This window comes from Rousettus aegyptiacus, unplaced genomic scaffold (assembly GCF_014176215.1).
Source record: "Rousettus aegyptiacus isolate mRouAeg1 unplaced genomic scaffold, mRouAeg1.p scaffold_m13_p_14, whole genome shotgun sequence".
Taxonomy (NCBI): domain Eukaryota; kingdom Metazoa; phylum Chordata; class Mammalia; order Chiroptera; family Pteropodidae; genus Rousettus; species Rousettus aegyptiacus.
This window is the reverse complement of record NW_023416289.1, coordinates 3,443,668-3,457,929: the sequence shown is the minus strand read 5'-3', so window position 1 is coordinate 3,457,929 and position 14,262 is coordinate 3,443,668. Positions and strand designations below refer to the sequence as shown.

General features: G+C 47.6%; 1 protein-coding gene across 2 annotated transcripts in view; it reads left to right on the top strand.

Moving 5' to 3' along the window:
* The first annotated feature begins 4,278 nt into the window (after window positions 1-4,278).
* Window positions 4,279-14,262, top strand: part of BRD7 (bromodomain containing 7) — a 32,586-nt gene continuing 22,602 nt past the window's right edge. The window contains exons 1-2 of one of the 2 annotated variants that reach the window (XM_016147601.2): window positions 4,279-4,538; window positions 4,954-5,162. In XM_016147601.2, the coding sequence (XP_016003087.2) occupies window positions 4,490-4,538; window positions 4,954-5,162 (258 nt within the window). In that variant the 5' untranslated portion in view covers window positions 4,279-4,489. The remainder of the gene's footprint in view (window positions 4,539-4,953; window positions 5,163-14,262) is intronic. The other variant, XM_016147600.2, reaches the window with a different exon arrangement.

Sequence of the window (14,262 nt, the reverse complement as noted above, 5' to 3'; positions counted from 1 at the left end):
TAAAAAATGACAAATAAGGGTAAGGGATTGTAAGCTAACCAGGTGCTTGCAATCTATGAGGTCAACCAAGAGTTGCCTTGTCTAAAAAAAAAAAAAAAAAAAAAAGGAGGCTATACAGGAAATCGATAGAGGAAATCAATGAAACTAAAAGCTGCTTCTTTGAAAAGATAATAAAAATCAATAAGCCTCTAGCCAGGCTAAGAAAAAAAGAGAGAGGTCACAAATTACTAATATGAGAAATGAAAGTTGAGACATCACTAGAAAATGCATGAAAGGATAATAAAGGAATATTACGAATATTACTCTGTGCCCACGAATTTGATAACCTAGATGAAACGGACCAAGTCCTTAAAAGATACAACTAGCCAAACTCACACTAGAAATAGACCCTCTGAATAGGCTTAAATCTATTAAAGAAATTGAATCAATAATTAATAACCTTTCAAAACAGAAGGCACCAGGCCAGTAGGTTCACTGGCAGAATCTATGAAATGGTTAAAGAAGAAATCATACCGATTTTCTACAACCTGTTTCAGAGAATGAAAACAGAGGAAACACTTTCTAACTCGTTCTATGAGGCCAACATTACCCCAGTACTAACAAGACAACAGCGTTACGAGAAAAGGAAACTACAGACCAATATTTCTCATGAACGCAGATATAAAAGTCCTAAACAAAATATAGCAAATAGAATCTAGTAATGTATGAAAGAATTATACACCATGAGCAAGTGGGATTTATCCCAGGCAGGCAAAGTGGGTTCAGCATTCACAATCGATTAACGTAATCCATCACACCAGCAGATTAAAAAAAAAAAAATCACATAATCATGTCAATAGTTGCAGAAAAAAACATTTGACGAGATCCGACACCCAGTCATGATTTTTAAAAATCTCTCGATAAACTAGGAACAGAGAGGAACTTCCTCATCTTGGTAAAGAAGATCCACAAAAAACGTACAGCGAACACCAGACGTAATGGTGAGAAACGTGACGCTTTCCTCCTAAGGTCAAGCACAAAGCAAAGATGTCCCTTCTTGCCACTGCTTTTCAACACTACTAGCCAATGCGATAAGACAAGAAAGGGAAATACACGTTAGGAAGGAAGAAATAACACGCTTCGTTCACAGACTACATGATTGTCTATGTAGAAAATCTGAAAGAATCAATAAAAAAAAAAAAGAAAATGGGGAACCAATAAATGATTATAGCAAGGTTGCAGGATACAGGTTACTATAGAGAAGCCAATTGGTTTCCTGTACGCTAGCAATGGATTACCGGGACAGATTCCTGTCAACCTAGGAAGTTCTGCTTCTAGAGCACCCAGCGTAAGACTCATCCTCCAGGTCGATGTGACTCCCTCAAGGGGAGAGGCTTTGCTTGAACCCCCAGGCTGGCTCAGAGTGCTATCGTAATAGCACCCTGTTGCTTTCCTTCAAAACAGTGTTTGCAACCGCAAGTAAATAATTATCCGTGCGATTTCCTGTTTAGTGTGCCTCTCTCTCACCAGACTGCAAGCTCCACGAGGAGAGGACCACATCTGTCTTGCTTCCCCTAGGTTCCAGCACCAAGCACAGCGCCTGGCACGGCACTGGGCAGTCAACAAAATCAGATGAAGGAAGGAAAGAAGGGAGACCAGGAGGAAGGGAAGGAAGGACGGGGGTCCAGGTGTTGTCTCTTTGCAACTAGATCGAGGGCCCCAGGTTTATCTTTGCCACAGCAGAATCTGAGTCCAAATGACTTTTGGCCTTGTCAGCAGTGGGCACTGTGGCTTCGACTCGCAGCCCACCCTCCAGCAAGCAGCTCCAAGGCCCCGAGGGCAGACGCAGCTCAGGATCCCCACGTGGACGGCTGCCATCTGCTGCCTCTCTTTTGTTCACTCAGAGGCAGGCGGCGAAGGCAGCTCCGCCTGCAATCCTGAGCAACCCTGGAGGCTTTACTGTCGACAGCCTGTCACAGCGGATCACCTCGGGCCACTGCATCCCCAAAGAGCTGCCCACTGAACCATCCCCGCCCCCCCCCCGGGGCCCCTCCCAGCAATACTAACAGGCTGGTGCCAGGTTGGCCTGTCTGTGCTGCCAATCTGGGGCACCTACGACAGCTGCTGGGGGCCTGGGCTTGAGAAATGTCATTTCCTGCCTCTGCCTCCAGTGACAGAGGGCAGGGTGCCCCCAGAGTACCCGGGAGAATGGTCTCTTTCCCACTCCCTTTCTGTTTTCCCACACTTGGACAAGAAGACTCTTCACTCTTCACTTCCCTGAGCCTCATGCCAACCAGAACCTGCACGGGGCTGGTTCTGCCCACTCCTCAGAGGGAAAAACTGAGGATTAGACAAAAGAAGAGAAGAGAAGTGAGTAGCCCAGGGACAGCTGGCCTTGGGAGTGCCTCACCCGGCCTTGCTGCTGCAGGAGGGGGCTTGGAGGAACACAGCAGGGCAGAGGTGAGCGTCTCAAAACCCTGGACGTTCACAGCTTTTTACCTGTCTGGACCATGGGCTCAGCTCCCCGTAAGCCTCTTTCATCTGTCGGCTGTAAGAGGATACCTGTAAAGCATCCTCACTGGCTCTCCCAGCACTGCCCCAAACAGGGAAGGCCAGACTCTACCCCCAGGGTCTGGTGTCCAGGACAATAGCTGTGTCCCACAGCCTTTTTTCATGGGAGCACTGAGGTCTGGAGGCCCAGCTGTGCTGGCAGCCTGGCACGCTTAAGAGTCATGAGTTCGCTAAGGGCCTGGCCTGCCCTGGCCTCAGGCGCCCTGGGCAACAAGTCCTCTGCTGAGAGGTCTGGGCCTAGGAGAACTGGGCAGAGGCCATTTCCTGGGAATGCCACACCCCCCAGTGGCCAGCCTTCCTCAGTACCTCTCTCCTCCTCCTCCTCAGACTCTCTCTGGAGGCTGCCAGTCACCTCCTGTCCCCAACCAAAAAACCCTCAGGAGAGGAAGGTGAGAAGGAATCATCATCGCAGAACAGTAATAATTATGCATCCATTCATCCAACAAACATTTCTCGAGGGACTGCGCTGAGCCCAGCTCTGTGCCTTGGCTGAAGGCTGCCCTGTTTCTTGTATGTGGGCCTCTCCAACATGGCAGCTTGGGTCACCAAAGCATGCAAGCGAGAAGGTAACAGAGTTGGCTAGCAAGATAGAAGTCACAATCCTATGTGACTGAATCGCAGAAGTGACATCTCATCACCTTTGCCATATTCCGTTGGTCAGAAGCCAGTCTCTAGGCCACTCCGCAGTCGGAGGACATGGATATCAGGGGGCGGGAACCTTTAGAGGTCATTTGAGAGTCTGACTGACACAGCATGATTCGGTTCAACGAGTATTTTCTGGTGCCTTGCACGTGCCAGGCACTGTCCTGGAGCTGGAAATAAAAAATTAGATGAGTCGAGGTTTCTCTCTCCCAGCAACTTTTTCTGAGGTATTCCCTGCTTCATGCTGTTACTCACTTTCCACGGCTATGAACACTTTGGGACCTATATAGGATCTCTGCTGAAGGGAAGAGGAAAATCACTCAGGCCATAGGGGGAATGTGTCAACTGAACCCTTTTCCTCCAACCCAGAGGGAAGAGAGTGAGCTAGCTTAGAGGGGCATTTGCACAGTAGTGGTCACCGCTCTGGGTGCTGTGGATACCACGGGGTAGAGGCCAGACCCCGCCCTGGGGGCGCACACTGCAGAACGGGGAGCACACGGGTAAACTCATAGGTGCAGCCTGGGTGAGGCTGCCGCGCTGGAGCCCCGCCCCTCAGGGAGATTGGCACAGCGGTTCTAAAGCAAAAAGAGTTACAGCCGAGAGCCGGAAAGCTGAAACCGAGCTTTTCTCTATACCTGGAGGCCTTTACATATCAGCACATACGATTTTTTTTTTTTTTTTTAAGATCAGAATCCCTCAGTTACCAATATGCTGGGTTTGCTGGATCTGTTTAAAGGAGGACAGAAGCAAGGGAAAGTGGGCTAGAAGGGAGGAGTCAGAGAAAGGAGAAGAGTGAGAAAAAGAAAAGGGAAGGAGGGAGGCTAAAAGGAGGAAGGAGGGAGGAAGGGGAGAAAGAGACGGGAAGAAGAGGGGAGACGCAGGAGAGAGGACGCGGAGGAAGGAAGGAGAGACTCAGAGCAGTGGACCCCGCCCCGGCCACGCCCCCGGCCACGCCCCCGGCCCGGGCTCCGCCCCCGGCCCGCAGGAAGCAGTGCCACCTCCAGCCGCCAGGGGCCGCCATGCGCAGACGGCCCCACCCTGCGCGCGCGGCGGACCCTCTCTCCCGCCGCCGCGCCCGCAGCTCGCCGACCCGCCGCCGCTCTCGGGCTCCGGCCGGGTCTCGCGCGCGGGCTTCTCGTGAAGGGTCTCGCGCCGTCCGGCGCGCGCCGCCCACCTGCCTCGCGGCGCGGGGTCTCGCGGGCCCCGCTCCCGCCCTCCGCTCGCCTGGCCCGGACCGGAAGCGGCGCCGCACGGCCTGGGCCTGGCGCGGGGGGCGGGCACCGGGGCCCGGTCGGACATGGGCAAGAAGCACAAGAAGCACAAGTCGGACAAACACCTCTACGAGGGTGAGGAGTGGGCCGCGGTGGGCGCCGCGAGCCCGCGGCAGCTCCGTGGGCTTTTCGCGCCTTCGACTCCAGCCTCGAGCGCCCGAGGCGGGCCGTGGGCCGCACGTCCCAGGGCAGGCCCGGACCCGCGAAGTGGGCGCGGACCCCCGGGCAGGGACGGCGTTGGAACACGGGGCGCCGGGTCTCGGGCGGGTCTTGGGTAGGGAGGTGCGAGACCGCCCCGAGAGTTCGGGGACCCCACGGGGCACCCCCTCGGCCAGTGCCCGTCATTCAACAGGTGTTTCGTGGGGTGCCCACTGCATGCCCGACGCCACCCGGGGCGTCCTCCGCCTCTCTCCGCCCAGCGGTCACTCCGCGTCGTGGACGCCGCCCCGAAAGCCCCTCCTTTAATCGAGCCTCTTTCCTTTTCTTTAAGAGTTTGTAGAGAAGCCTTTGAAGCTGGTCCTCAAAGTGGGAGGGAACGAAGTCACCGAGCTCTCCACCGGCAGCTCGGGACACGACTCCAGCCTCTTCGACGACAAAAACGATCATGACAAACACAAGGACAGAAAGCGGAAAAAGAGAAAGAAAGGCGAGAAGCAGGTTCCAGGGGAAGAAAAGGGGAGAAAACGGAGACGAGTGAAGGTAAAGGGAGTTGCAGTTGCTCCGGCCGCGCAGGTGGGCCCGGTTCCCACGTGCTGGCCGGCAGAAATCCGACCTGTTTTGAGGAGAGCAGGGCCGAATACAAGAAACAGGAATCACCTGTGAGTGTCAGCAGCTCTGTTCAGTTATCCTCGCAGCTGTAGTCAAAGTACCAGGCGAGGGAGCAGCTGGTCCCCATTGTCAGGAGCTGCTTCAGAGAGAGCTTTTCCACCTGGGAAAGGCTTAAGCCGCGTTCAGAAAAGCCTCCATGTTGGGGGTTTGTCAGAAATACGAATTTCAAAAGCAAATGGGATCTATTGAGGTTCAGTTTTTTGTTCTGAAATAATTGCTATAACGAGCAACTTCCATCCTTTGAAACAAAGTTTGAGTCCGTGGAACAGAAAACTCGCCCAGAGACCTTTAAGGGATGTGATACCACTAATAGAAATAAGCATTTTCTTAACCACTGGCAGTTAATAGAGGAAAAATAAGCAGCTGCCATCTCAGTTTGCAAGTTGGGCAAAATAGTAATAATTAGCTGTACTCCCAGGGGCGATCACATGCATACCAGGAATTATCCTAGACTCCTTCGCACTTCCAAATTTCAGCCCATCACCAGTGACTCATTAAAGGAATTACTGTATCCTGAAAGTAGATTTCCACAGCTTAGTTTTATAATTTTTCTTAACGTTTATATACATAACAGAAGTGTTCTATTCCATGTGATTAAATGCATCGGTAAGTCATTAAATCTTAGAGATTTTGGAATTTCTTAAATCAATTCCTCTCTGCATCAGTTTTTATTGTTAGACTGTGACAACATAATAGAACTGTCTGATGTTTCCCTTTCTCAAGTTTTAAAACCCATCTATACATAGGATATTTTAAAAGAAATTCTAGTACAGAAGGGAACCAGCTGGAGGTAAAAAAGTTTTCCTTCCCCCAGACCCTCTTGCAGTCTCTTTCTCCAGAGTAACCAGTTGTTTTTTTATTAGTAGTGAAGTAATTAGTGAACATAGTTTTAAAAAGTCGAAGGTACTACGAAGCTTTTAACGCGAATTACTTCTCGTTTTAGTTTTCTCTCGGGATAGTTATCTCCATTTCTAAGTGTACGTTTGTATTGCCGTTTACCGATACATCAGTTTACATCTTTTACTGGCGTTATGTTAGAGAAGATGAGAATTTAAATTAGCAATCTAACAGTGCTCCACACCCCCGCTTTCCCTTCCTCCATTCTCCCAGAATAGGTACATTACAATTGTTGGATAAATTAATATTTGATGTCACTGAAGACACACAGTATACAAATACAGATCTAGTCTTGATGAATCGTTTTCATCTGTTTGGTTATTGTGTACTGGTTTTTTCTAAACTGACACATTTGTAAAACCCATCTTATTTCAGTTTTTCTCATGGTCAGACGCTTGCCCTTATTCTGAGACACCATTCTCATAGCCCTCTTTCTTCAGCTAGTCTAGATTAATTGTCCAGGCCTTTGGGGACTCTCCTTTGCCTGCTCCCTGGAACCCATGTCTTACTCTTGATTTACTTCCATGTTCTGGTGGGGTCTTAACTCTAAGAGCTACCTGAGAAACCATTCATAGAAGGTAGATTTTTTAAGTTCTTATGTGTTGAAAATCTTCATGCCCCCTCAATATAGTTCTCACATGGTCGGATGGTTTGGCTGAGTATGGAATTCCAGATTGAAAACTGTTTTCTACCACCATCTTGAAAGTATTGCTCAGTTGTCTTCTGTCTTCCAGCTTTACTGTTGAGAAGTCTGTTGCCGTTCTGATTCTTAGTCCTGTGTATATGATCAGCATTTGCTCTCTCGAAATTTTTAGTATCGTCCCCTTTGTCTTCAGTGCTTTGTTTTGCAACAAATAATCTTGCTTTCAGTTCTGAGATGTTTGCCTGAAGTTTTTCTGTGATAATGTCCTTCCCTTTATAGTCTCTTCTTTCTGAAACCCCTGCCATTTAGATGTTGGACTCCAGGACGGATCCTCTTTAATTTTCTTGTGTTTCTTCTCTCTCATTTCTTTTTTGTGTTCTTCCTTCAAGGAGCATTCCTGAACTTTATCGTTTGGTTCTTCTATTGAATTTTATTTCGGATTTTGTATTTTGAATTTCCAAAAACCCTTTCTTGTTCTCTAATTGTCCTTGTTTTAATAGCATCTTGTTCTTGTTTTTACATGCATTATCTTTTATTTCTCTGAAGATATTATTAATTTATAGGTTTTGGGGGGGGGGTTGTTTTACTTTTGTTCCCTGTATTGTCTGTATTTCACTTCAAGTTCTTCAATTTATTTATTTGGTCTCTTATGTTAAAAGCATCCTTTAGTTATCTTTAAACAAATAGTAGTTTATGTATATTTACACGTGCAGCACAAAAAGACTGGTTAAATGCTTTGTGCCTAGACAAAGTTTGTCAGTTGGTGGACTTCACTGTACAGTCACTAAACAGACCCGATCATTTGGGTGAGGATCCCCCAAGTGGCCATACCCTCCAGGATCCTTTCTCTGGACTCTTCAGTTTCCCCAGAGGAAAACCCTTGTGGGGAGAAGTCTGCTCTGCCGGTGTTTGGGGAGCCATCCAGAGGAAGGAGGCTGGAGGTCTGGTCCTACCACCCCATGCTCGGCTCTCAGTCCAGCACGGCTCCTCACCTCTGCCTGGGCCCAGGTCTGGAGGCTCGTTCCCTCTGTTTCCGAGTTCTGAGCTTTTCCGGGGTCTGGGGTTTGCACTTCTCCCATAGGCGTCTGCCTCTGCATGCAGGAGCTAGCTCGCTTTCTCTGATCTACAGACTCCTTCACTTGCCTTTCATCTCCCAGGTGTGTTGACACGTTCCATCCACTGTTGTCTTCTCGGTCCTCTTCGTTCCTGCCACCGCCTTGTTTAACCGGAGGCTGAGATAACAACCCTCTTTAACCACCTCTGGTTTTAGTTCTGGCAGTTATGCCGTAACACCAGCCGATATATTCATTTCTTATTTTCTCAGTTGTTTTTCTTAACTATGTCGTATTCAGTTATATTGATATACCATATTTTATGTAGTAATAGTTTTCAGTGTTACAGATGATGATGCACTGAGCCTCACTATACACATGTCTTTTATCTTTTTATGCGGGTGTCTTCAGGATAGGTTCTTGGAAGTCTCCCCTTCAGTTCCAGCCACTCTGCCCTTTCTTGACTGTGGCTCTAAATATCATTAGCCACCATTATGGTTTGATTCCATTGCAAATAAAGATGCTTTTGCATCCACAGTCTCATTGGGACATAATCCTCTGCACAGTAGGACATTTAGGTGGGTGGTTTCTATTTTATAAAAGGTAAAGTGGAAACTCAGAAGATTGAAGTGAATTTGCTAAGGGTCCCACTTCCTGGGGACTTGGAGCGAGGGATCATGGGACATTTCCAGAATCTCTGTAGAGGCTGTTTGGGTCATTCCTTTTTTTTTTAACCAGAATAATGAGAAGGTAAACCATATAATTTTTCAAAGGTGTCTTAATTAAGTGTTTTTTTCCTTTTGAGTAGGCAGTCCCTGATTATTTAGCTTAGAATGCCCCGGCAGACAGGATCGATGGGATTTCTCTCTGTGGAGCAGTGAGCGCTGAGAGGGCAGCAGGCCTTGGTTTTAATGAGACAGACCGGAAGCTGGGCGCCTCCCCTGTGAAGTGTGTTGGCTTTTTTATTAAACGTTTGATTGCTGAGCGTATGGCAAAGAATTCGTGTGCTGGATAACTCTTATATAACATTGCCCTTTCCCGAAGATTCAGCGTCACATGTTTTCAAGTCATTTATTCCCACATTATTCAAAAAAAGTAACTGCTCATGAAAAACATGCTCATAATACTCGATGTAGTAGTATAGGCGCAAGAGGACAATTAAGTAAAACTAAGGTGCGAGAGGTACAGTTCTGTGGGCCATTACATTGACAGCATGGCGATTTATAAAAATTACAGAAATGTTTCTAAAGTCATTTGAAGCAAAATAACGCAATCATGTCTATATACACCCCCCTTATGATTACTGAAAAACTGCATGTCAACCTTACAGATGATGTACACATACGTTACATGCTGGGTTCTGTGCTTTGTGCATGTTACCTCAGTTTATACCTTACCGTAACCCTACTAGACTGGTATTATCTCCCTCTTCCTTTAAAAATTTCGGTAAAATATACATAGCATAAAATTTACCGTCTTCACCATTTTTAAGTGTGCACATTGTTGTACAGCCAATTTCCAGAACTTCATATGCATTAAGCAAGTCCCCATTTCCCCCTTCCCCCGCTCCTAGTAGCCACCTTTCTGTTTCTACCTTTATGAGTTCGAGTGCTGTAGACATATAGGTGGAAACATACAGGATTCATCTTTTTGTGACTGGCTTGTTTCACTTGGCATAGGTCCTCAAGGTTCACCCATGTCGTGGCATGTGTTAGAATTATGTTGCATTGTATACATGTACCATATTTCGTTTATCCATCCATCGATGGATATTTGGTTTGCTTCTACGTTTTTGCTGTTATAAATAATGCCGCTATGAACGTGGGTGTACAGTAGCTCTTAAAAGACTCTGCTTTCAGTTCTTTTGGACGTATAACCAGAAGTAGATTGCCGTATCATATTATCTTCTCTTTTGTAAATGAGAAAACTAATACTCGGGGATGTTTAGTTAGCTTGGTTAACGTCACACAGTGAGTGCCAGAACAAGAACTCAGATCCTGCCCTTCGTCGGTCTTTAGTCTGAAGAGTTTTTAAAATGGACATCAGCCTCCATCCCCTTCACAGTGCACGGCAGCGCCCTAACGAGGCAGAGTCGTAGTTCCCATGCTCCTGAGATTCCTCAGAGCGGGGAGAATCACAGAAGACTCTCTTCGGGAAGTAGCGTTCGAGCTGGTCTCCAGAAATCAGAATACAATGCCGTCCTTCTACAGCTTCCGTCAACATGGAGTCAGCTGTGTGCTCTAACCTATCGTATTTTCATATTCTATAATTAAATGTAAAGGGTAACATATATATAAAGCCGGGAGCAAAGTAGCTACCTGGGCTACTGCAGGTATTTCAAAGATAATCAGACAACTCCATTTGCATTTGTATGCTACCTTGAGAAGCTGATCCCTGAGTAGAAAGCTACACTCCTGCATGGAGACTTGGAGGTGAGGAAGCTCGCTCACCAGGTAGAGAATCAAGAACAATAGCACGAAGGTGGGCAAATGCGAGGCTGTGTATAGGGGACATAAACTAGCTTGCTTTTAAGCACAGAACCCTGAAGAGTATAAGATAAGATCTGAAAGGCAGCTGGGATGTCAGTAGGGAGTTTGAACTTTAAAGTGTAGGTCACGGGGAGTCAGAAACTTTCTGAGTGGGAGATAAAGGTTGAATTTTCGCATTGTTCATCTGTGAAGTGTTTCGCCAATACTGAAGAGGGAGGACTCGGTGTAAGGAGACCTGCGTAGAAAGCTTGTCATTGGAACAGCTCAAACGAGGGTAAATTCCTCTACCGAGGCTCAGACCTGTTCTTCGGAAAGCCTCATCTCAAACCCCAATCCGTCCGAACAGCTTTTCAAATCATTTTCAGATTTAGTTGCTCAAAGAAGTTAGGCTCATCCCGTTACTCGGGATTTTATCAGAATAAAATTTTTTTGTTAAATCATAAGCATTAACCTATATTGGATATTTATAAAGTTGAGGTTAGGTACAACTTTTAACGAACACATGGAACTGGTCATATACAATAAATTCTAGTAAGCACTGTACTAGGACTGAAGGAAATACATACTCATAAAAGCTAACGCTTGACTTTATGCTAGGCACTGTCGAAATGTTTTATGTATGCTGTTTTAATCTTTACAAGTAGCTCTGTGGAATAGGTACTATTATTATCTCATTCCTGAGCTAACTGAGGCAGAGAATGATACAGCGTATAACTACAGAGGAGAAATGAATGACTAGTCATTAAGCAAAGTGGGAATTACGGCAGAACACATTGTTTGCTATGACATCTGCCACACCCCGGGTCTCAGCTGGTTTGGCTTATCTGGGCTGACAGAAAACCCTCCCCCTTCTTTCCCATTCTGCTGTTCCCTGCAGAGGGGGCCCCCTTCATCACAGAAGACCTTCCCAGAAAGGACTGAGGGCATGCAAGTGGTGTTGCTCCTCAGATCGGAGGGCTGTTTATTCATCTATTTATTCAAACGATATTTAGCAGATACCCATTGTGTGTCACTCTGTGCAAGACTCACGTGATGAAGATAAGTAAAACACAGTTCTGACCTACAGGAGCTGAGGGGTGGGGAATGAGCCTGGAGAACGACTAAATTTTGTGGCCTGGTGAATTCTGGTAGAGGTCTGAGTAAAGTGTAAGGGAGTTCCCAGGAAAAGGCGTCTCGTTCTGCCTTGGGGAGCAGGGAAAGCCTCAGGGGTAGCAGCTAGATTCTGCGGCAGAGGCTGTTTTCACCCTAGGGCTGAAAACGAGGCGTAGCTTCAAGTAATAAAACTGATTTCTTCAATTGAATTCTAAAATAACTCATTAAAGCGAAGTTTTGAAATTGTTTTATACACTGGAGGCATTATTCAAAGATGCATATTTTTTCAAATGTGTGTAATTTTTAAAACAGTTTAAATTTCCGGAAGTGGCCACCGAAGGACAGTGCTTATTGCTAAGGACTTCAGCGGTCGCTTCACGTGCTTCCCTGTTCCTGTTTCGTTCCGCCTCCTACAGAGCTGAATAAGACGTGGGCCGCCGGCCCCGAGGAACTGCAGAGAAAGGCAGATGGGTGTGTGATAGGGTGCAGTGCACGTTTTACTATGAGCAAAGATTCGCTTCCAGAGTGTTACTCAGAAATTAACTCACTGCTGAGTCACGGATAAGTTAGAATCTAGTCTGTTACAGAAATAGCCGCTCCTCCGCCCCGCCTCAGACCTTTGTGCACGCTGGGTATTTTCTCTGCGCGGAGTGCTGTTCCCACCCCCCACCTCCACCCCCAGCCTGGCCGAGTTCTCGGGTCCGGCTCGGGTGGTGCTTCCTTTGGAAGCCGTCCCGCGCTCCTCCAGCCTAACCAGACTCCACAGCTTCTGCCTCATTGGAATCTGCGTGCGCGTGCTTTAACGAGTCGTTCGACGTCTGTCTCTGCCGTTAACACAGTCGCTTCCCGAGGGCAGTGCTGCGAGTGTGCCTGAGGTCACCGGCGTGTGCCTGATCAGCAGGACCTCACTCACTGGATGCGCGTTGGCCGCGTGCGGGTCTGCACTGGAACGCCACGTACATTCTCTTACTTAGTCCTCAAAGCAGTCTTCTGAGGGCCATATTGTGTCCATTTTCAAGATGCTAATGTTAGTTTCCCCCACATTCCACAGTTTGTCCATGGTCTCATAGCTAATAAGTGGCAATGCCAGAATTTGAACCCATTTTATAAACTAGCTATAAACCCTTATTCCTTGGCTACCTGAAGTTAATGGCTCAGTATTTTTGTGTAGTTTTCTATCCGTAATTAGCAAAATACACTGTCGACTAGAATTGTGTTAACTTTTGGTTTTATGCATCTGTTACTTAAGTGACATTCGAAGTAGGATTCTGAATCATAAAGGGAATCAGAAGGCGGGGATCAGAAATTTAGGTGGCGCGCACTGTAGAGATCAACGCCGCTTGTTCTGCAGGCGGAACAGACTAAAACTGGGCCATGTTCTGGTAAACTAGAAGCAGGGTCCCCACGTGCCTGGCCTGGCACCAGCATGTTACGATATCTCGTTTCGGGGAGTGTCCAAGGACATGTTTTTATATTCTTTTTCTCTTTCGGACTCTAGCCTGGAAGGCTTTGTTTTCTCACCACACTTAATAGTAAAGCGGCTCCTGTAGACCCGCTCACCAGGTGAGTTACCAGGTAGGAGTAGCTCAGAGACCTTTCCTTTGGCACCTCTTCAACTTTTCTGTTTCATTACTTCATTTCACCATCTCGTTGATTCTGCAAGGTAGTAAAATCAACCGTGAAATCTCTATCTTGCAGGTGATAGAGGCCTGGTGAGAATAAACGAGTTGCCTAAGGGAGGTCACAGAGCATGTTAGGGATGAAGTTCTAGAACTCAAGCTTCTATACCAGGGGTCCCCAACCCCCCAGGCCACAGACCAGTACCGGTCCAGGCCTGTTAGGAACGGGCCGCACAGCAGGAGGTGAGCGGTGGGTGAGTGAGTAAAGCTTCATCTGTATCTGCAGCCGCTCCCCAGCACCAGCATCTCCGCCTCAGATCATCAGGCATTAAATTGGCATGGGAGCACCAGTCCCTGGCACCAGAAAGGTTGGGGACCGCTGCTCTAGACCATGGGTCATTGAACTGTGGGCCAGCGCCACCTGATTTTGTATGTTTACTCGGTCCGCAGCCACGCCCCCTCATTTACGTATCGGTCCGTGGCTGTTTTCACGCTGGAACAGCAAAGGGTAATAGTCGTGACACCTTACGGACCACAGAGCCTAGCTATAGACCCCCTGGCCGTTTCCAGAAGTGTGCTGGCGCCTGCCCGAGACTCCGGGCACGTAGGCCCTGGTTCTTTGGACCGCGAGCGAGCTTGTTGCCCTGAAGGCTGTCCTCGCTCCGCAACTCCATTCCACAGGAAGGGACCTGCGTCTCGGGGTCTTTTTCCATTGAACAGATGGTCTAAACCTGCAAGATTTCATGCCAGTTTTTCAGGGCAAAAGACATAAAACTTTTCAAAGTCAGAAATTAACTTCTAAACTATGTCATGAAGCCATATAAAACAGTAATCCACAGTAACAGACCAAATGCGTGGCGAGTACGGTTAATGGCGGTGTTGTCTGGAGGCTGGAGACCCATCGCGTGTTCTGTATCAGCTGCCTGGACCCTGAGAACAGAGTGTGAAGCTCTGTATTTGTGATGCTCCAGGTGCGATCCCTGCACCAGCAACACGGCGTGGCCCAGGAGGGTGTTGACAAAGCAGTTGCATGGGCTCTACCCTAGACCTGCTGGGTCGGTAATTCTAGGGACGAGGCCTTGACCTTAGTCTTTTAACAAGACTTTCACATGACTCTGATGAACACTGAACCTTGACAACCATAATGAGAACTCACAATTTGCGTTTCTAGCAATTTCC